Source organism: Euprymna scolopes, chromosome 43 (genome assembly GCF_053919585.1).
Source record: "Euprymna scolopes isolate OS-2025 chromosome 43, ASM5391958v1, whole genome shotgun sequence".
NCBI classification, from domain to species: domain Eukaryota; kingdom Metazoa; phylum Mollusca; class Cephalopoda; order Sepiida; family Sepiolidae; genus Euprymna; species Euprymna scolopes.
Genome location: NC_136524.1, coordinates 28,177,705 through 28,203,130, shown reverse-complemented (window position 1 = coordinate 28,203,130; position 25,426 = coordinate 28,177,705). Strand labels below are relative to the sequence as shown.

Sequence of the window (25,426 nt, the reverse complement as noted above, 5' to 3'; positions counted from 1 at the left end):
TACTACTACTACTACTACTACTACTACTACTACTACTACTACTAATAATAATGATAATAATAATAAAATCGTTACTAAGACTTTGATATAAGGCGGTTTATGTTAATATTTACCGTCCAGGTAGGCTGTGATACATAGACAGTTTAGTGTGATAAACTCTATGCCATTGGCATTCAAAGAGATGGAAAACGATCACGCCCCTTTAGTATTTTCATACATTTTATGAGCTACCAGTAAATTATTTCGAAATATGACAGACCACGAAGTATTCTGAGAAGGTTCTTAATCTGCACATTTAAATATCCCTATTCTGGTTTGTTTGTGAAATAAGGTTTTAAAAAAAATTCCCGGTAAATAATTAAAAACAATAAACATTTTACGTTTGAACCTCTTCACAGGTTAGGCATACATTGGTTAAATGTAGGTCTATGATTAGATCATTAAGAATGAAAAGTTCCAATGATAGCCGCAACAGCAGCAGCAGCAGCAGCAGCAGCAATAATAATAATAATAATAATAATAATAATAATAATAATAATGGCAGAAATTGTAATCAGAGGAATGGCTGAAATATCCCTTGAATGCGGAGAATAATACAAGAATACAATATAACGAAGAAGGGTTACAGGGAATGAAGAACACCGAAGCTGCAGAACTACATGTTCTACACCCCCATCATGCATCTCTCCATTGTTTCACCGCCCCCCTAAAAAAAAAGTGATACCAAAGAGCCGAGAAAGGTCAAGGAGGATGGAAAGACCGAGGAGGGAGCAGTGGCCAGACCTCTGCTGGACAAGTGCGGAGAGAACTGGGATCCTGGGGAGGCTTAGTAACACTCAAATTCATTCCAGTATAAACCAATCGCCACTGCCAGCGAGAAACCAATGGTAAGAGGCTGTTGCGATGATGAAAATTTATTTGCAAATGCTATCGAAGGAGGAGGAGAGAGCTGGACGTCTAGGGAGACTTGTTGTCACTCAGCTTCCAGAGAACACCACAGGTCTCCAATCAGATCGTTTGTTGACTTGTGTGAAAGCTCCATGTGAGCCAATAATAATAATAATAATAATAATAACAACAATAACTACAACGTTAATAACAATAGTAATAATAATAATAGTAGTAGTAATAGTAATAGTAATAGTGATAATAACAACAACATTAATAATAATAAAACAATAACAATAATATTAATAACCACAACAACAACAATAATAATAACAATAACAATAATAACAATAACAATAATAATAATAATAATCATAATAATAATAATAATAATAATAATAATAATAATAAGAAGAAGAACAACAACAACAACTTCATTATAACTTCATTATTTAATAATATCCTTATTCTTGTTTGGTATGAACAAATTTATTTATTTCTAGAACTGTCCGTCTGTGAGACACAATATCGTGGGGCTATTCCTCAGCTGACTACAACATGATTGTTTCAAGCTTAATATAAATAAGTTCTTATTGATCCGCCATCGTATATAATTAAAACCTACCAAAGTTCCACCATTACTGATCATCATGTTTTTGTCTTACGGGTCACCTAACATTCATTAATACTTATCCAAGAATGGCTTCCAGACGCCAAGTAAAAAGAAAAAAGATATACGAATAAAAATTAAAAATCCAAATCAAATAAACGTTTTCGCAACTTTAAAATTTTCTCGCTTTGAGTAGGTATTCCAGTTCAGCATTAGATAGTACAAAAAGAGTTCATATGCCGTATAATCGAGACACGAAATACGAGAGTCGTGCAATAAGTAATGCCCCTGATCCACTTCCAGTTGTCTGATCTAGCTGAAATTTTGCATGTGTAATGATTTATATCTCTAGGGATTATGTGGCAAATTACAGCTCTGAACTGATTGAGGTTTCTGCTTTACAGGTGTTTGAACTGAATCAGGTGTGAAATGGAACCTGTTGAATGTCGGTCAGTGATCCGGTTTTTGTATTTGAAAAGACGCACACCACAGGAGACTTTTGATGAAATGAAAGAAACTTATGGTGATAATGCCCCATCATATGACCTTGTAAAACGCTGGCATCGTAAATTCAAACATGGCCGGAAGTCTGTGGAAACAGCTCCCAAACCTGGTCGCCCTCCTTTTGCCATTGATAAGGCATCTGTCCATCACGTTGAGGCTGCCATTTTGGAAGATCGGCACATTATTATTCGCCAAATAGGCTAAGATGTCAAGATTAGTACAGGGTCTGTGGAAACTATCATTCATGATCATTTGCATATGCATAAGGTGTCTGCCAGATGGATTCTCAAGTTGCTCACACCATTCCAGAAGCGAGAACGCGTCGAGTGCTCGAGGATGAATTTGGAGATGTGCCAAGAAGATGAGTCAAAGTTTTTCAAAAGACTGATTACACAGGATGAAACCTGGGTCCATCACTATGATCCAGAGACAAAAGCCCAGTCAATGCAGTGGAAGCACTTGAACTCACCACCTCCAAAGAAGGCAAGGGTGCAGCCCTCCGCTGGCAAGGTCATGTTCACAGTCTTCTGGAACCAGGACGGAGTAGTGATGACAGATTTCCTGGTAAAGGGTACCACAATTACAGGAGCCTATTATGCTTCACTTTTGAGGAAATTAAGGGAAGCTATCAAAATCAAGAGGTAGGGCAAGATCAGCAAAGGTACCCTCCTCCTGCAGGACAACGCTCCGGTCCACAACTCGCATGTCGCCAGATCAGAAGCATGGGCATGTGGTTATGAAATCCTCCCCCATCCTCCCTACTCTCCTGACCTTGTACCCTCTGACTTCCACCTCTTCCCAGCCATGAAGTTGTTTTTGAAAGGAAAGCGTTTCCCAGATGATGCAGCCTTGATTTCTGAAGTCATGTCGTGGTTGGAGGACCAACCAGAGGTGTTCTACAAAAACGGTCTCCAGAGCTGCCTCAAACGATGGGAGAAATGTATAACACTGGCTGGTTCCTATTTAGAGAAAGACTAATAACTGTGCCAAGTTTCGTTGCTCTACTGCTATGGGAAGTGGGTCAGGGGCATTACTTATTGCACGCCCCTCGTAGCTCGATTAATCATTTATAATAGGAATCGTATTTCAGAATGAAATAACGAGGTACTTATTCAGATTCGGGTCCAAGTTCTGGCTACATCGCGTCGCCGTATTTCGCCATAGTTGCGAAAGCAGTCGGAAGAAGATGCAGAAGGAGCTATTTGCCAGTCAGCAATCAGATCTCAGCAGATGACAAATTTTAATGCATCCGTGAAATCAGAAATAGAAATTATCCCGAATAACTCATCGTTTTCTCTCAAAAACGAAAACTTATTGCAAAGAAGAAAAAAAAATCGTAAGTCTACTTCTATCAAGCTGCTAGGCTTAACATTCACAAACAATATAAACTGGAACAAATATGTGGAAGTAATTGCAAAAGCTTCTGCAAGTAAAATAGGCTCTCTTTACCATGCTAGAAGGTTACTCACCTCTTAGAGTATCCTATATCTCTACAAAGCCTTTGTACGGAATACTGTCGTCAAATCTGGACTGGTGCACCTGCCACTTGTCTCTCACTGCTAGATAATGTTAAAAAAGAATCGACAACTTAAAAGGTCCCACACTGTCGGCCAAACTCCAACCTTAGTCTCATCAACAAAAATGTGGAATCGATGTGGCTGTTTTACAAATACTTTAACAGTAAGTGCTCACGAACTCAAAGCACTAGTACCCCCTCGACAAACCAGAGAACCAGCAAAATCTAACCCCTATACAGTAGAGATCCTTCGACGTCGTAAAGCCGACTCAAATAGCTTCTTCCTTCCAACTGCTAGCTTAGAATTTCCTCCCATGCACCTGCTTCCCTGATTGTACTGACATGCAGAAGTTCAAATGTAATGCGAACAGACATTTTTGATGCTTAACTCCCTCTACAATATCCCTGAAAAATTTATCCTAAATAGTAGCTCCCTTACGACTTAGTGGCATGGTGCCTTGTTTGGGGTGAAAAAAATAGTAAAAAAAAAAGAAAAAGAAACAGAAAAGAATGACTACAAGGAAAACTATAGGAGACACATATCAATGAAGATGCACCCATAGTAAATGCTGAAGGCATCTATAAGGATGGTCACTTTTTTCTCAATCAAGAATGGTTATCGATTAAATAATCAAGATAATATCTCTGTGGCTACAGGAGATGGCAAACGTAAAGAATTTGCTTTTGTAACCATGGTGAAAGATGCTAACATGATGTTGGCAGAACTTTGGTCAGAACGTCAATGATTACTGATAACTAGGTCTATGGCAAGAGCATATTCTTTTCATTATTTTGACTTATGAGTGTATATGCGACACCGCTAGATACAGTTAATCAACCGAGAATCACATCACTCTATATAAAAGCATATAAGATATCAACGGATACATACTTGAGAGTCAAAACAATGAAAAGAATATGCTGTTGTCCTAACCCTAGTGATAACTAAAAAAAAAGAGTTTATAGCTTTTTTTTTATTTACTTAAGAGTCTCCAAAAGCCAAATGCCATTTTAGGTAAGGGTTTATGTACGGAGAGGACTATGACTTTGAGGAGGATTAACTTTCATCTTATTCCAAGTGGTAAAGATAGTTGTTGTCAGGACAAAACAAATCATTTAATATATACTGTACAATGTGTACTATGTTTCATCAAATAAGAAAAGGTCGATTTGTCGTAAAGTATACATATCAAACTGAACCAGAAAATAAAAACTTCATGAAAACAAGTAAATTACATTAATAGGAGAGAATGGGTTCAGGCTCGAGATTTTTAATGTTCATTTTCCAATCAAAGTATTTCAACCCATGGGTCCAGATACAAATTCAATCTTGCCGGTTCAATTTTCCACCCTTGTCTTGTATCACGCTAACCTTAGAAGTTGTCATAGCGTGTGGAGAAATCGAAGAAACAGAAAAAGAGAATTCTTTATAAAGAGGAAGAAGGAGAAGACGAAGAAGAAGAAGAAGAAAAGTAAAAGCGAAAGAAAAAAATAATTCTGATTTCGTTTGATAACGTGTCCCTGAAAAGAAATGGCATTAATTCTCTAAGGACTCTCCATCAATCCCAGCTCAAAAACAAGGTGCTTCAAAAATCAAGTTTTTTTTTTTTTTTAAACGATATTTGTGGTATCAACAATAGAAGAGATCTAAAGACCGATCAACACATCAGGGATTCCTATTTTTTTTTCAAATATCCTCCAAGAACACTTGATGTTACACCTAGCGTACATACTAACATTGGGATTACTAGGGTTATAATCCCATGCATACGTGTCTTACCCCCAAAGTCAATGGAGCGTAATTTCTACACTTCTCATTATCCATCTCAATCATCTTCTTGTCCCAGGGTGCTAATGATGATGATGGTGATGATGATGATGATGATGATGGTGGTGGTGTTGGTGGTGGTGGTGGTGGTGATGATGATGATGATGATGATGATGATGATGATGATGATGATGATGAATAACCTCTTCAACAACTATATGAAACTTCTTAACAGCACGGTCCAGACAATATATCTACCACTCCCACTACCACTTAAAAATTGTTGGGGGACTACTTCTAGATTATTAAAATGGATGCCGGAAAAGAAACAGAGAGACGCACAATATATGTTATGCATATATCAAAAGATTCTAAAGGAGGTAAAAAGTAGAAAAAATATGGTCCATAGCGTGGACTGATTACGAGAAAGTCTACGACAGAATCCCTCAAGCGCAGATAATTAAATTCTTAAAAATGTACAATATCATTCCTATTATTAAGAAAGCAATAAGAACGTGGAGGTTGGAACTGACATGTGGAGGACAACCCATAATTGAGATAAGCAACCAGACAGACATCTTTCAAAAAGACTTTCTGTCACCACTACTGTTTATCGTAGCCATGATGCCACTCAACTACACGTTATATATAGGTGTGCTTGTAACGTATCTGTGTCACGGAACGCCACCAAATTAAACGCATGTTATATATACGTGTGTTGTTATCTAAATTATACTTATATTTTCTTGATTAACTAATATATATACGTTGTGTTTGTTGCGTAACGGAGTGTTTTCCTCGGATCCTTAATGTCTATTTTAACCCGTGACTCGTCTAGGTGTTTGTGCGTGCTTGTCAGAACATATAATCCACATTACATATACATGATGACATATCTGCTTCTGCTATTGTTTCTTCTGGGGAGCAGGAATCTGTTTAAAGGAACACTTCAAGACAGTACCCAAAACGATATGAGATTTTATATATTTTATTCACTCTCAAGTATTCTTCATAGCAGAAAGGAGTGATCAACGATCTTTAGTTTTAGGGGATTCTTTTGTCTCCATTCTTAGACCCCTCTCCCTTATGGGGAAACTCATTTTTAGCCCACATATCTTCCTCGGTGTCTCCAATCCAACTCTCTTATGCTTGCACAAATCGGAACACGTGACACGTCACTTCCAGTCTCCGTTTGCATCTTCCGGTGCAAACTTGATCGGTCACAGAGTTTGGCATGTTGTCAGAACATAACTTAAAATGTATGTTGTCCACATCGCTAGACAAACAAATAGATAGATACACAGATACTTATATAAACAGAAAGAGGGACGGATAAACAGACAGTCCACTGCTTCTGCCCGGCTATTCTCTAACACATATTTAGGAAATGGGATGCCGGCTACAAGTTTACAGATAAATCAAGTTAAAATTCAAACAGCAATTCAGTGTATTTCGATGTTCATTTTGTTATTGATTAGCAATGCCTACCAATTAATTTTAAACTAAATTGTTCGATAATATAAAACATTTATATGATTATTTATTTTTATTTCTTTATTTTCTTATGACCAGCTTTTAGGTTAATACACCCTTTTCAAATTTTATACGTACAAGCACACACATACTTCCCGGAGAGAACTCGAATGGCTACTAGACACTATCGTCAAGTGTCCAAGATCTCTCTGTTTGTCAGAACAACCTGGCATAAGAATACTCTTACCTACAAGTAAACTCTGACCAAATATTCAACATTAAATAGTATTCACGGTCCAAACAAGATCTCAGTATGGCTAGTCTACACTGGCTTTTACGAGGAATGGTTCACCTTGATGAAGTGATGTTATCTCAAGTAATAGCATGAAGCTAGATAATCTACCAGACTAGATGAATTATTGTCCTGGAATGAAGTAAGACCAAGAGATCACAAAATCCTATACTATAACATATTTAAATGGTCAATTGTGAGAGAGGAAAATTATGTTCCAAACTTCTTTATTAACTTAATGCTTGAGGATGTGAAGGCGAATGGAATATTCGAATATCTATGTATCTCATATAGAAATCAAGTGTTGGTCTTTGAAAAGGTGCCTTTAGATTTCGGAGAACTTTGACCAAAGTGAAATTAAACAATATATATATATATATATATATATATATATATATATATATATATATATATATATATATATATATATATATTCACGGCATTGTTTACATAAAAAAGTTTATTTTATATATTCACGGCATTGTTCACATAAAAAAAGTTTATTTTAACTTTTTCTAAAGTGTTTCATTTTTATGACATACCTCAGCGTATTATAAACACCCTAACCTTCCCATGTTAAAAACGGCTTTCAAATTAAACACGCCCTTCCACAAACCTCGAAAACTGTTCTTAACATGGGGAGGTTGGAGGGTGTTCATTCCGAAAGCCGTTTTAACATCCGGAGGTTAGGGTGTTTATAATATGCTGGGGCGAGTCGTAAAATTAACGAAGTTGCTATTTATTATTTATTGCAAAAATTGTTTGAAATTTATTTATTTGACAAAAAAAAAATTATATTTTCTACGAACATTTAATAAGAAATACAAATAAACGGTAGGTTTTTTGTTTCTTTTTTTTCTGTTGATGTTTCTACATTTTTAATGTTAATTTACAAACATTTTTACATGCGCACATCAGCAACTATTTTTTTATTAACTTTTTTTAACTTTTTTATTTAAAAATTAATAAATTTCAATGAATAGAATAATAAATCATTTATCATTAATATGTGTTTTGGTTTTGTGTCGAATGAAACTTTTTTTCATTACAACAATAATGAACCAATTTAAATCTTCCGGCATGCGTTTAAGGGTTACGAAATTATCAATAAATCGTTCCTCTCTGTTTCTAACTTCCCCCTCTCTCTGTCTATGTATCTCTCTCTAACTCCCTATATCTCTCTCTCCTTTCCTCTCTCTCGCCCTCTCTGTTTCTAACTCTCCCTCTCTCTCTCTGTCTATCTATCAATCCCTTAATCTCTCTCTATCTCCTCTTTCTCTATTTTCCTCTCACTTTCTCTTTTCTATCTATATGTCTTCCTCTCTATCTGTCCATTTCTAATCCCTCATCCTATTTTAGTCTCCTAAATTAATTACAGTGAATAAGGTATTGTCAAAACATGGATAAATCCTATTTTAGTCACCTAATTTACTGACTGTGAGAATAGAAGTTATTTGGAAATTACTGCTACCTTGAACAGCACCAGAAGTAACTGGTAAAACCTTTCTAATTAAATTGATTTTGACAGCCATTTGGTAACAAAGTGACATAGCCTTAGCCTTTGCTGAAAGAGGAATACCTGCGACCTTGTTGCCAAGTAGAAGAATTATTTATTCTACTTTAAAACATTCAATTTTTCAAAAATCTCATGTTCAACATCTCTAAAACATCCAATATGGGGAACATATTGCAGAAATGCAAACTTATTGTTTAGGATGAATGCACAATGGTATGCAAAAAATCCCTTGAGGCTCTTGGTCGATCCTTGCAAGATTTGCGTGGCAATGTCAGACCATTTGGGAATGCAGTAATATTGCTTGCAGGAGATTTCAGACAAATGTTGCCTGTTATTCTTCAATAAACACCAGCAGATGAAATAAATGCTTGCCTCAAATACTCTACGTTTTGTGCCATGTGAAGACATTAAACTTAACTCAAAATATGCATGTCCCGTTGCAAACTGTTCGATCCGCACATAAATTTTTGCATCACTTGTGGGAAATTGGGTACGGAAAAGTGCCAGCTGATTAGAGATAAGGGAAAAGTTCTTTGACTTTTAACTTCTGTAATTTTATTACATCAAAAGAAGAGTTAGTTTAAAAGGTTTTTGCAAATATTCAAATTATAAGAATCGACTTGACTGAGTGAACGAGATATTCTTGCAGGTCAATACAAAGACGTCCACGCTATTATTCAATGTAAAATTCCAAGTGAGGTAGTCAAATACAAATCCATCGACACTGTTGTGAAAGCAGATAAAGTGGTTAATTATCCAACCGCTATATTTGCCAGGGATGCCATCGCATGTATTGCAACTGAAATTTGGCGTACTAATTATCATGTTGTGAAATATAAACCAATCCAAGCTTTGCAAAGGCACATGGCTTGCAGTAAAAAAAAATTAACAAAAACTACCATGGAAACAACAATCATAACAGGACCTGTCACAGGTGAATATATCTTCATTCCATGCATTCCTATGATTCCACCGGATATATCATTACACTTTAGGAAATTGCACTTTCCAATTTTATTATCGTTTGCAATAACTATCAACAAAACACAGGGAACACTCTTTACAATTGTGTGGCTTACAGTTACACACTGACTGTTTTTTCACATGGACAATTTATGTTACGTATTCAAGAGTCACCAAACCAGAAAATCTGGAACAAAAAACTGTGTACCCATGCAAAATGGAAATTTAAACCTATAAGAAACATGCTTTTTCTCATTTTGGAACTTTTTCCATTGCGTCAATTTGAGTCACAGCAACGCGTAGCAGGGTACAGCTAGTATATATACATATATATATGTATATATATATATATATATATATATATATATATATATATATATATATATATATACATACATACATACATGTGAGCCACTATTGAAAATCCATGGATTAAGGAAATAAATATAATTTCTATCTGAAATTTTTTGTATATATTTAAATCTACAGAATTTAACTTTAATCATTAAAATTATATATAGCTCTATTTTTATATATTGAGCTTTATCTTTTTGGCTAGAATCGTCCTGAAAGTATTACCTCAATGTAATATCTATACATATATACATACATATATATACATACATAAATGTATACACATATACATACATATATATATATATATACACATACATATATGCATACATAATATATACACACATAATATATATATAATTTCTTTATTACCGTTTTATCTGCTTAGTTACACATGTTTCGGTTACCGAATCATATTAACGATCCAGTGACTTCATCAGACTTGACAGAAATAGTTATTATGATTAGGAAAACGATATTAGAAGCACAAGAAAAAAGTGGAGGGAGAATTTAAATTCTAATTCGACAGCAGTTAAGTTTAACATTTTAATAAACATTAGAAGGTGATAGGGGCGAGAGGAAGTTTAAGATATTCAGCCAGACACGAATAAGAATAGAGGAAGGGAGAGAGAGAGAGAGAGAGAGAGAGAGAGAGAGAGAGAAAAAGAGAGAGACAGAAAGAGGATAGCGTGAGAAAGAAGGTGGAAAATAAGGGGAGGGTGCAAGATGGGTAATACTTTGAAGGCAGGGGTAGGGGGAAAGAAAGAGAGATATAAGAACTAACACTAAGAACTAAAGGAAGAAAGAGAAAGACAAGCAGTTCAAGATGTTGCTTCAACTAGCGGACTGTCGCTGTTGTTCGATATATATCATATGGAGTTTGACACGTAGAAGTCAGAGAATAGAATGGATTGGGAGAGGAGAGTTACATGCACGTATCTTCGTTATTGCAAGCAGTCAGGATTTCACTGATTTTCGCTTTGATTTTGATACGACCGTAACAACAATAAGGATCTCCATTATTTTCGTCAAAATTGGAAATATTTTCAAATATTCACCAGCTACGAGCAAATAACGCCACTGCCTTGTGGATGCCTTGAGAAAGGCAAAGGTCAAGGGAATAAACCGGACAAAATATCCAGTTTGAAGTTCCGATAGGCGGATGGTGAAGTAATGCAACACCTTTTCGGCAATTCCTACAGCTGCCCTGGCTCCGACCATATTGCCGTGCCTTTTTGTCCAACTGTGTCTGTAACGCCAAGAGTGGGATCCTGGTAACTTGGCAAGAGGGCTTCGAAGGGCACCGGACTAAGTGCAGAATGCTATTTTCTTATCGACAGAAGGTTGCCATCATGTACATATATATATATATATATATATATATATATATATGTATATATATTACATGGTGGTCACCACTTATCAAGTCGCGGAGGCCACTCGGGGATAAAGGTTATTGCGTGTACAGTAATCAATGGGATAGTATCGTAGTAATCGTTAGTATTGGAGATTTGATAAAGTGTCTTACTTAAGGGGGCGGTTCATCAATTTATTTATGTTGGACTTGAAGACATCTAAGTTGTAGTCAGGTGGGAAACAGGCAAGCGGAAGATAGTTCCACATATATATGCATTCCATTTTCACTCCAAACAAAGCACAGTGCTACTTTGATGTAGGGGGCTACTATCGGGGACATAAGTTACAGGAATACTATGTAGGGGTTTGAGCAACGAGATGTCTGTTCACATTACATATGAACTTCTGCATGTCAGTACAGTTGGGAAAGCAGGAACCCGAATGCGAGTTTCAAAGTCTAGCGGTTATGGGGAAGAAACTATTGGAGTAGAAGGTTCTCTTACATCTACTATGTGGGGTGGGATTTTGCTGCTCGTTGGTTTTGTCGAGGGTATGTACGTCGAAGGGGTATAAGAGCTTGTAGCTTGTCGGAGCATTCACCATTAAATACTTGTAGAGCAGGCAGAGTGATACAACATTTCTTCGATGGGACAGAGGTTGAAGCTTAGATTGGCAGTTTAGGACCTATCAGGTTGGTGACTCTCTTTTTAACCCTGTCCAGGAGCGAGAGACAAGTAGCAGATGCACCAGCCCAAATGTGACAACAGTACTCCATACATGGCCGAATGGTGGCCTTATAGAGGTACAAGATACTTTCATGAGTAAGCAACTTTCTAACACAGTAGAGAGAGAGAGAGAGAGAGAGAGAGAGAGAGAGAGAGAGAGAGAGAGAGAGAGAGAGAGAGAGAGAGACCACCTTTTTCGCAACAGCCTTGGCAATGCTCTCAATATATCTGTTTCAACTCATGTTTCCTGTGAACGTTAGGCTGAAGAGTTTGAAAGAAGTACTTTCAGGTAATGCATCTTTAGTCATAGCTATTGGTGGGTTGAGAAAGTTTCTTGTAATTAGCATTGAATGCGACCATCTACTTTTGTCTTCATTCCACAACAGATTGGAGATCTTCCTCTAGTGTTTCTGCCATTTCCTTAGATATGTGTTTATTTGTTTTCCCCTCGTGCCTGTTTGCCATCAGTATATATACCCATGTCAGAAACAATTTTATTAGGAAGCAATTTATGAATATTAGGAATAATAATGGCCTAACGATAGACCCCTGAGGTATACCCGCATTTATATCATATTGTTTAGGTGTATGACCGTTGAGGACAACTTGGATTCTTCTTTTATTTAAGCAATATTTAATTATGTTAAGTATTCGTCCAGTGATACCGTAAGATTTGATTTTCCTGTGAAGGCCATCGTGCCATACCTTGTCAAAAGCGTAAGATATATCTAGGATTACCGCTCTACTCTTACCTGCTTTGTCCACGTTCAGAGATTACAGTTAGGATATCTGCTGTAGAACGGATTTGTCTAACTCCATATTATTCGTCAGTCAGAAATTTAGCAGCTGTAAAGTGATGAAATAAAGCTTGGTTAATTTACGGGATCAAATATGTTGGCGAAAAACGGAAGGAAGCTAATGGGACGAGAATTAAATGGGGCAGTTCTTGCGCCAGAATTCTTGTAAACAGGTACAACAGAAGCAATTTTCCAGCAGGAAAGCAAGATCCGTTGAGGCATTTGTTGTATAGTTTGCAGAGGACTGGAGCAACCTCAGCAGAGCACTTTTTTAAAGCACATCCGGGATAGGATGGGGTCCACATGCTTTTGAAGTGTCTAGGTTTTCTATGATATCATGCACCAGAGAAGGAGTTTGACGTCTGTTCGCAAAGGAAAGTCAGGGAGGGAATGGTTTGCTGGGTCCAATGTGAAGTTTGAGGCAAACCGACTGGCAAGTATGTTAGCCTTCTCAGTTGCCATGATTGTTGGATAGCGGGGAATTGTTGATTTCCCATTATTTACTACACTGTTGTAGATTTTCCAGAAATAATGAGCTCTAATTTCTGTGCTTCGATGCGGTTTCTGATTGTTTCAGTATTATTCTCTCTGAGCTGTCGCTATTTTTTCTTACAATTATTACAAATATATATATATATATGTATATATATATATATATATATATATATATATATATATATATATATATATATATATATATATATAGGAGCAAATAGTTAATAAAACATGTTAAAAACACTTTGAAAAAGAGTTAAAAACATTTAATCTGAAAAGGAAACACTTAATAACACTTAATTATTTAAATATATATATATATATATATATATATATATATATATATATATATATATATATATATATATATATATATATATATACAAGGTGTCCATAAAGTTCGTGTGCAATTTTAAAATGAATTGTTCCAAAATCAAATCCTTTTTACATGTTATTTCTATTGCAATAACAAATCAAATTATAAATATTTTAAAGCGCCTACGGACTTTATGGACACTCTGTACACACACACACACACACACACACACACACACACACACACACACACACATATATATATATATACGTATGAAAAAGACACAAAGGTAAAACAAAGTATAAAAATTAAACGAGTGATTGACCAGTTTCTTTCAGATGCAGGAACGTCTACAGAATGCACTTAACTTTAATTTTCTGAAGACGTTAATCAATTTGAACAAAACCGGTCAATCTCCCGTTTAGCTTTTATTTCTTCTTTGTTGAATAAGATTTCCATTATGCTTTTGAATCTTAATTTCGTCACTGCCAATCAATTTCAAACTGAACCGTTCCGTAACATAAAAATATTTATATGATTATTTATTTCTTATTATCATGCTTTGATGCAGTGATCCTATTTCAAGTCTTATACATACGCACACATACAACACATTCACGAACATACACACATACACACACACACACACTTACACACATACGCACACCCATATATATATTATCTTAGTATCAAGTTCGTACACATCTTGCAGCGTTCTTGCTTCATTACGTGTCAAATCATGTAGATGAAGCAAATAAATTATATTGTTGCAACATGCCTCGCTAGCGAAGAACGTATTTGTAAAGAAACGTGGGACATTTGAAAATTTCATTTTGTGGGAGGCGTACAGTTTGAATGTGTATCTACATGTGTGAAGATGTTCGAATTGTTATCATGGGTTTCGGGGGAGGATGGACAAGTGTAAAAAAGACTAATTATCCAATACAGTCTAATACCGGGTTTTGCCACACACACACACACACACACACACACACACACACACACACACACACACACACACACACATACACACACACACACACACACACACATATATAAATAAAATTTCAGGTTATCTTATATATAAAATATGAAGCAATTTTATTTGGCTGGGATTGTCTTAGATAAAAAATATTACCCCTCAAAAATATTTTGTAAGAAATGAAACCACAAGATTCATTAATCTGCGATCTAATTCATTTCGTTATTTGTATATATATATATATATATATATATATATATATATATATATGTATATATATATATATATATATTAGTCTAGCGGCACTGATGAGTTGTGAAACAACGAAACAGGTCTGTATGTCGATGACTAAAATATATTTTATATATATATATATATATATATAATTCATCTCGTTAATCGGATATATATATATATATATATATATATATATATATATATATATATATATATATATATATATATATATATATATATATGAATTTTAAAATGGATACAATCCGACGTTATGATGTGAAAAGGAAGCGGAAGACCGGAGGCTCGACGTTTCGCCCGTATTATGCGGGCTTTTTCAAGAGGTGTGGTCACTGACGAGAGGGTCGATGTTTTTAGTTTTATATATACTGGGGAAGAGTATGCAAATAGAAGTATTATACAAATATACAAAAAAAAAAAAACCCAAAAAAACAAAAAACAAAAAAAACCCCAAAAGCAAAAAATAAAAAATAAATATATATGTTATAACCAGTGTCTAGATTATTTTCGTGCAATATTATTTTAGATAAGTGGAAAGAAATGTGAAAAAATCCTTTTCTCTGTTTGATAGAAAAGCAGCCAGACATTGTAGCATGATCCGATTCAAAGCAAAACCTCCCTCCCCCATAGAATTGACAATCCCCTGGGAGGAAACCCAAGAGTATGCGTACGAACAGAAGAAAAACCGATATGAGACACTGCGTGCCCACTGTTTAGAAAAAGGTTGGAGATGCCGTGATTGCTATTGAAGTTAGTTGTCGTGGATTTCTAGGACAGTCATTTCGTTTCTTACAAAATAGGAATCATAGGCCACAATCTGAAAGTTGCCTCTGATCGTCTTAAGAACACAGTTCAATATGCGTCAAGTTAGATTTGGTCGAGAGCGAAACACTTCAACATGAACAGACGTTATTATTTCGCCTTGTTGATTTGTTATTTAATAATTTTATTCTTTTGTGGTAAAAGCTGCTTGGTAGCATCAGGAGTGGCATTACCGCCTTGAGCTACCGAAACTGTGTTATTACACTGGTTGGCGGCTGATGAGGGCAGCGTATCGAACATGCTTTTACACGTTGTATGATAAAATTAAAAAATATATATGTATGTATTATCATTTTTTCTTATTTTACACATTACTAAATATGTTAATCATTTTTTTTTTGTTTCTAGAACGCAGAAGCAAGCTTTGACTTCAGCAGCCATGATCCATTTCCTTACCCCAGGTATACAGACACGTGGTTCAACAGGTAAACGAACAAAATCTTGTTATGCAAAGGATCTATCTGTATATCTGTTTGCATGTATGTGAGCGACTATGCACCCAGCTAAAAGTTAAAAAAAAAATACACAAGACAAATCCCACAAAGCTGATATATTCTTTTTCGACATTACCTCAGACAAAATATAGGCATATTATTTTCAAGATATATATATATATATATATATATATATATATACACATATATATACATACACACATACACACACACACATATATATATATATATATATAATTACCATTTTATCTGTTTTAGTTACACATGTTTCTGCTACCGGATCGTATTCACGATCCAGCAAATTCGTCAGACTTGAACAGAAGTGGTTATTATGATTTGTAAATGTTCGTTTTTTTAATTTATTTATCTAATTATTAAATCTTAAAACTTAAATGCTGTAAGATCAAAATTGAGATTCCCCCCTCCTTTTTTTCATCGTCTTCTTCTAACATTGTTTTTCCAAACCATAATAACCACTTCTGTTCAAGTCTGACCAAGTTGCTGGATCCTAAATACGATCCGGTAGCAGAAACATGTGTAACTAAAACAGATAAAACGGTAATAAAAAAAATATATTTGCTCTGCAATAGTATTGAGCACCTTCTCCATGTTTTTACTAATTACCAGTTTTGCTATATATATATATATATATATATATATATATATATATATATATATATATATATATATGTGTGTGTGTGTGTGTGTATATATGTATGTATGTATGCATCTATGTATTCAACAAATATGTTTATAAGCCAAATTATAACGCAATAGTATGCGCAAAATAAACAAATATAAAATTCTGATGATGACGTATATCGTCGAAATACTAATTATATATATATATGTATATATATACATACACACGCACATGTATATATGCATATATATATATATATATATATATATATATATATATATAAAATAAGAAAATTACAATTAAATTTACCAAAATGATTCAAGATGGTAAAATTAAAGTATATTATAAATATTAAAAAATTAATATTTATAAAATTATCTCAGCCAGATTTAAAAGCTCGATTAAACCAAATAGGAAAGAGCTTATAATACGAGCAAACAGTTAATAAAACATGTTTAAAAAACACTTTGAAATGAGTTAAAAACATATTTAATCTGAAAAGGAAACACTAGATAAGTGGATAGTCCTTAATCCTCGGAGTTTCGAAGAAGTTATATATTTGGATTTTACTGTCACCGGATTATTTATCTTCCATCAGACTATCCATTCATGTGTAATCACCTTTTTCTTCACCATATTCCCTCTGCTTCACTTTTTTTGTTTTCAAGTAAGATCCTTTGACTTACTTGTTGTTTCATCAAATACTTTTGCATGCAAAATCCAATCCCGCATTTTTCAAATTCCTACCCTCTGATGAGAAGGAAGATTGTTTCGGAAACGATATTCATTCAATGTTAATAAATATCCCGAAATAAGTAAAATATTTCTAGATATCGTCCCCTCATAAGCATAAATGGGGGGAAGTGGGTGAGAAGACAAATATTCTTCTTCTTCTTCTTCTTCTTCTTCTTCTTTTTCTTCTTCTTCTCATTATTATTATTATTATTATTATTATTATTATTATTATTATTATTATTCGAACTTCTCTCAACCAACGTAGGCTGAAACATGTACCTTAATTATAGATCACTTAATAACAAGTACGGAACTAATATGTTCTTTATTGAATCATTTGGCAAGTTTCAATCGTAACTGCAGGCTCCGGCTTTTGCATCGATCAAGAATAACGAAGATAAATACCCGCTTTTAATATTTTAGAAGATTTTTCGGTACTTCTCCAGAATCCCCTCTATACTAAAATATGTATAGTATGCGTACACGAAATGAAGACAAAATATCTTACACCAAAACCAAGTAAAGTCATCAAGTAGTTTTGTCCCTATTTACAATGCCTCCCCACGGGACAGAGTTAGACACCAGGATCGTTTTTTAACGTGGAGAAAAAGAAACAAAAATTTAAAATTGTCTCAGTCGCGAAGGATTTCTCCTTCGCTGACAGGGAACAAGAAATTGAAAGTGTAGCATCTGAAGAACAGATACTACACTGTGATCTCGGCCAAAGGGAAATAACTCTAAATAATACAAATCTGCGAGGTTTTAGAAAGCCATATTTACATGAGGACAGTCTCTTTCTTCTCTTATCATGGCATGTTCATGCCGTAGATGAAATCACGGTCAGTGTTCTCTATAGGCTTCGGTCCATTGTTGGTCTGATTCCTCTGAAGATATCACATGATTTTGAAATTTGCAGAATACATGGGGTGGGTTGCCATTACTTTTCTCAGTGCAGTAACATCTGACTCGCCTGTTTGCGCCTATCCGTTGTTTTTAGATCATCCGCAGAGCTGCAGTGGAATAAGGTAACTTTTAATACCATAGAACCGTTCATCTGCTAAAGATTCATCATCCTCCATGGCCATCCAACGCCCTGCGACCGATGTCATCAGAGTTACCTTCTCCTAGATGCATGTCTTAACGAAGACTAGGGATGCATCTCTCCCAGTGAATTAATGCGCCTCCAGATACCAACCTGGAAATTTCTTATGACTTAGCGGGGTACATACAGCGCCTAACCTTCCCAAATGGTCACCTATCTCGTACTGGCCGGGCGCATCGTTGCTTAACTTCGGTAATCTGTCGGGAATCAATGTATCAACGTGATTGTGCATTTTATGGGGGCACTAGGCAAACTCAAACTCGTTTAAAAATGATTTTCTTTATGAAAATAAAACTACTTGATTAATTTATGTGATTTTTGGAATATTGTATTTTCGTTCCGTTACGGTAACGTTCATCATGCAGATTTTTCTTTCTTTTTTCTTTTCTTTTTTTTTTCTCGTATAGAGGTAATTCTGGACAAGCGGTGATTTTTCTTATTAAAATATGTAAATTAACGCCACTTAGATGTAATAAAAGAACTATTTTCAGTATAATAAAACCACACGTTAAAAATAATACATGCGTAACGCGTTGTTTCTGATATAAAAAAAAATATTTGCATCATGTGTATTACAAGAATGAATGATCCCTATTGTTCTATTTCAACCCCCTATAAATAATATTAAAACATGTAAAGTTAAGATTGACCGTGCATGCTGCCGGCTGTGAAATTGTAAAGTGAATCTTATTAATTATTCAGAACTTTAGGATAACCATACAAATATCAATTTAATAAAGGTACGATTTTTTTTAACTTTATTTCCTATACTAGCGGGGGTACCCGGCGTTGCCCGAGTGTTTGTTTCCGGGACGGGGGGGGGGAGTTTTAAAAAATGTTATGGTAGGTAAGTAGGAAGGATCAAACCCGGAGTCATGAGTAAAAGTAGGAAAATAAAGTGTGAAAAAAAGCCAACAAAAAAAAAAAAAAAACATCTGCAACGCTAACAGTTCGGCCACCAAGAAAAGTCCATTCCAGTTGTTTAGGAAAAAAAAAACGACTTCGGTAGGTCGGCGCGAACGTGAAAATATAATGTGAATTGTCCAGCACGCTAACCACTACGCCACAGAGCACTGCAGCTTAGTTTAGTGATTTTAAATAACTTCACATGAAAGAATTACGAAGCCAAACCGGTGTTCTCTCCTCAACTGTTCCTTGTGAACGATCCCCAAACGGTGTTAAGTGGTGGCAGGGGGAGGAGGAATTTATTAGAGAGAAAATATTTTACCACTTCCATTGATCTTAACCGATTTTGGCCGTGACTTCTCAGGAGAAAAAGTATAGAAATCTAAGATTATCGAGGAATTTGAGAAATAATAAGCCTATAACACACCTCAGATATTGTTCTGCCGTTTGTGCATATTATATTTGCATGAAATATCTTGATTTTTAATCCTATTAATGTCCAAATCAGACGGGAAAAATGAGTTCATTTTATTTATATAGAAGAGAATAGAAGAAAAAGAGAAGAAGAGAAGAAGATAGATAGATAGAAGAATAGAAGAAGAGATAACAAAAAATTATATGGACAAGCATTATTAAAATGTATTTTTAAATGCACATGAAGAAAACAATCCACAAATGCAAGAGAGTGGCTTTTGCAGTCTGTGTCACTTCCGGTGTTACAGGATAATACTTTGACTATCAAGGAAAAAGAATAAGGGTACAATCTGATATTTCATTTTACATTGTTCCCTAGTTATAACAGAAATCTGTGCGGATAAGCACTACTAAAATGTATTTTCAAATGCACATCGACCAAACAAACCACACAAGGAGAAAAAAAAAGCCTAAAACAATGAAAACAATTTTTTAAACAATGTAATACGTTTACATATACAGAAATTCAAGTCTAAAGAATCATGATTGAATTCAAATTATAATTTTACATGCAAACATTTTTTCTCGTATTTGAGATTTTTTAAATTAAAAAAAAAATAGTTCACAAATAAATAAATGTTAATAAATATAATCCGTAGACATCAACTGTGTGAAAAGATGCAAGCAGATGGGATTACTATTTTCCGTTTTAACTGGGTGAAAAAGTCGGTTCCTTTTTCTCATATTGCAGTGAAATTTAAAAATTGAAAGATTGAATTTCAAGTGAAACCACTGCTATCTACTGAATTGCCATGTCACAGTAATGAACATATCCCTAAATTACGAAAAACGATCAATTAGAAAATTAATTATTAATGAAAATTATTTTCGAATATAATTAGCGAAAATTGCGTTTTGCTCAAAAAAGAAACTGGAGAGTTCTAATTGTAACAAAAAGGAGGTAAATATTTTCCTAAAACTGAAATTCTTTGGCTAATTTAACAAAACTTAATTTTCGTTTATTTTCTTCGAAAACTGTTTTCATTAATAATTAATTTTTTACCTTATCGTCTTTCATATTTCTGGGGATATTTTCATTACCGCGACAAGCTTATTCGGTACACACCATTGGTTTTACATGAAATTAAATATTTCAGTTTTCGAATTTTGCTATAATAACAAAGAAGAGCCAAAAAGTCGTTAATTTGAAATACTTCCGGCTCGCAAGGTGGCCAGGTCCGCAGTCAAATCGCTTGGTCGCTCGTGAAGTAGAGATTTAAATGAATAAAAGTACTTCTCTTATGGATAGATTTTTTTTTTTTACTCCAATGATAGTGGAACTTGCGGGCATTCTGGACCACGTTCAATTGTATTTCTTCGGATGATTAGCGAAATTGTGCTTTGATTAAAACATGAGCTTCGCGCAGGGGAGTGTCTTTTGCAGTATGTGTTACTTCCGGTACTGCGGGATAATACTTTGACTATCATTGTGACTGGCAGGAGATGGCATAAAACGTTTTGTCTTACAAGATTCTTTTTATTGTCATAGATGGACAAGATTGCTTTCTCTTTTGAACTTCCGGTTAATTTTCCACATACGGATGACTATGAGGAACAAGATATGATTTCTTTTCTGGTTAATGAGTGTCTCCCTATCAGATAACTAGGAGACTCTCACCCAATTCTCATGTTAAGAACGGTTTTCTTGATAATATTATGAAAAAAAAAAAACAGTTTAATAAGCGAACAGTATTAAACTTAAATCGTCTGCCGAGAAAATTTATTATAAAAAAAAAAAATGTGTACCGAAGGCAACCATATGCCGGACACAAATTATGGGAAAGAGTAGAAAACCGGAACAATTTCCGTATTAGTTGGATTCTTCAAACTTGTCTTTTGAAGGAAAGAACTGAAAAAAAAACCCTTTTCATAGAAAAGGAAGAGATAGTTCAAATTGAAGAAAGCAGCAACTTTTATTAACAAGGACGAGAAAGTCCCAAAAGAAAAGTCAAACCTCGAAGCAGTTAAAAAAAAAAAACAAAAACAAAAAAAACTAAAAGGAAAAGTTATTAAAAACAGTTTACTTCATATAGCGTTTTGGGACAAGAAAATCAAAGAAATAATCCTTGTGAAAGGTTTATTCTTTTAAAAGAAAGAGAAGTGGAGATGTGATGAAAGTCTGAGAAAAATAATTCTCCGTATTCTTTGGATTCTTCCGACTACTTTTCTTATCTTGAGCGTTATTTTCACAACGTTTCAACCTGCAAGAATCCGTAGCGCAGAGTAATTGGAAAAATGAATTGTAAAACGTGATATTCTCCTGATGATTGAAGGCTCAATTATCTGTGTGGGCAAATAATACAATTACGAATTACTTAGGGCCTCTTTCCAATAATAACTGGCGGAATGAGGGCATGATCCACCCGTGAAATGAATAAAGGGCTCCGCCCGAGTTCAACAGAAACATTTCCGAGTTCGACAAGATACACCCGAAGAAGGTCGGAGATGACATCGACCGAAACAACAAAATTACACTCAAGATGATAACAACAATTCGAGGAATCCAAATAATGCGAATAACTAATCCAAATCTAAAAAATTAAGAAACGAAATAATTTTGGTGCGCAGATGGCGATTTGCTGATTCTAACGTTTTGTTTGCGCCTACCTGTAATGTAGCCACAAATGGTGCAATATTTTTGCTGCTATTTCTAGAATATGATTCCCCAAGATTGGAAGGTTCTATTTATAAACACTGCCGATTGGACTTGACCAATCAAATGAAGCTACGCTCTGCCGGACGAAATAATTTTTTCACAAAATATACATAATTGTTGGAACAGATACATTGAGAGCATTTCTAAGGCTGCTTAACTGTACTGATATGCAGAAGTTCAAGTGTAATGTAATCTGACATCTTGTTGTTCAATTCCTTACATAGTATCCCTACAAATTATGTCCCCTACATCAAAGTAGCACTGTGCCTGGTTTGGGGTGAACATGCAATAATAAAAAAAAAAACTCCGTCTAGTTATAATTATATTTTCTCTGATTAGTCATGACTGGATAGAGGTTCTAAGTCATTCGCAGTTTTATTTTTCGGTCGCCCACCAATTTTCAGGAGAATATCACTTTTAAAATTGAACTCGTTAGAATCCTAGTTACTTACGCATATTGATCCTACCTGTTTTTATATACAAACATCGATATAATTTTCCCTTTTTTCTTCTTCCATTTTCCTTGTATTCCCCCCCTTTTCTTAATACCATCTTATAAATTTTAATGTAACGTTGGTCCTTGCGTTATCATTTATTTAAAAAAAAAAATATTTTCTATTTTTCCCTCTTTCCTGATTTTAATTTAATTCCCTCTCTTACTTCTGTGTGTCATCCATGTTCATTTTTGTGAAAAAAAAAAGTTATATAAGATATTCACTTATTTTCTGATGGAAGTTTTCTTATGATAACAATAAAATATCAAAAGCATCAACGTGCAAGTTAAATGACTACATTGCACCGGTCTATCCGCTTTTCTCATGTATTGCAACACATTCATCAATCGATCTAAATACTATTTAAAAACTTATAGGATTTTCCTTGCATCAGATCTTTGTTTTTATTTTTATTTATTTATTTATTTTTAATAATGGGTCACGACTTATCAAGATGCAGGGGACGCTTAAGGACAAGATGTTAAGAGATCGTCAGTAGGAGGGGGTGGGATGGGCAAAGATTTGCTTATATTAAACATGCATGCGATCATATTATGGTCACTAAGAAAGCACACCAGATGGTCAGTTCATATATATATATATATATATATATATATATATATATATATATATATATGTGTGTGTGTGTGTGTGTGTGTGTGTGTGTGTGTGTGTGTGTGTGCACGCGCGCGTGTGTGCGCGCATGTGTACAAACTTTCTTTCCTAGAATATTCCATCTGTCGAACTGAACATCTGGTGTGTAACACACACACACACACATATATATATGTATATATATATATGTATATATATATGCATGTATGTGTGTGTGTGTGTGTGTGTGTGTGTGTGTGTGTGTGTGTGTGTAGATATATATTACTGTCATTATACGGAATAATCACGTTGACACACCGGTCCTCGTCAGATCACCGAAGTTAAGCAACGTTGAGCCTACCTAGTACCAGATGGGTGACCATTTGGGAATTCCAGGCGCTGTATGTACTCTCCGCTTATCTCGGAATTTGTTTTATAATCGTTCTGAACCTTCACTTACCACTGGTATTTAACAACGTCGGCCCAGGAGAGGTGTTGTTGGAGTCTGCGCAACTCTTGCTACAAAAATTCCACGCGCAGGCACCGTTACAATAGGTATCCATAGTCTGTCAAAACTGAAAGAAGCTACCATTTCTGTAACATAGTATCTAATTGTATGAGCCATTATTGAAAATCCATGGATTAAGTAAATAAACATAAATTTTCTCCATATATTCCTTGTTTCAAACAATAAATTCTTAACTTGAATATATGTGTTTATATTTTGATTTACAGAATTTAACTTTAATTATTAAACTTATATATTACTCTATTTTTTTAATATTGAGCTTCGGATCATCCTGGAAGTATTACCTCAATGTAATATCTGACAGGATAATTTACTTGATTTCTCATTTTTCTTAGTTAGTCATTTATTACTTTTCAAAAGGTATCAATTACAATATTGTTTCGTATTGCGATTAAAAGTCTGCAAAATTATGTTATTGTTGCATATTTAGTCACGTACTCTTTAGATGTTTACCTTAATATATATATATATATATATATATATATATATATATATATATATATATATATATATATATATATATATATATATATATGTATATATGCACACAAAATTTCCAATATATATATATCTTGGAATTTTTTAATTTTTTAACCTTGAAAACTATATAAAAATAATTAATTCCTTTTTTTTTATAAATTTTTAATCCTTCATCGGAAAATTATTTTGTTAGTAAGTCATTTAATCTCCTGCAATCACTGAATAAGCTTGCTTTATTGAATTTACAATAGTCCTAAATTTCAGGGATCATCAGTTCTTTATCATGAAACATTTAGTTGAGGATTTAAAACAGTATATTAAATCATGGCTTCCTAGTAGTGTTGATCAAACCCCACCTCCCTTAACCCTGACTTGAGGTAGTTATTAGTTTAGCCGCACTGAAGAGCTGTAATACAGCCAAACAGTCTGTCTGTGGATAACTATAAACACTCTCGTTCTTGTATTGAGCATATTGGGAAAGGTAATAACAAAACTGCTATTATACTATTTCTGTAAACAACAGAGTTTAGGTTTTTTTTTTTTTTTTTTTTTTTTTTTTTTTTTACAAAGGCATCACCACATTATCAAGGCCCAGAGGTCACTCAAGGATAAGGGTTAAAGAGTGTACAGTAGAAATTGGTCAATATAGTAATCATTAGTAATGAAAATTTGGTAAATTTAATAACTTATATGGAACGGCTCATCAAGAACTTATTTACTTTAGAC

At 34.4% G+C, this 25,426-nt stretch overlaps 1 protein-coding gene across 1 annotated transcript in view; it reads left to right on the top strand.

Moving 5' to 3' along the window:
* Nucleotides 1-25,426, top strand: part of LOC145268257 (neuroendocrine convertase 2-like) — a 328,833-nt gene that overhangs the window by 192,816 nt on the left and 110,591 nt on the right. Inside the window, exon 6 of the mRNA XM_080123602.1 lies at nt 15,981-16,057. Within this exon, the coding sequence (XP_079979728.1) occupies nt 15,981-16,057 (77 nt within the window). The remainder of the gene's footprint in view (nt 1-15,980; nt 16,058-25,426) is intronic.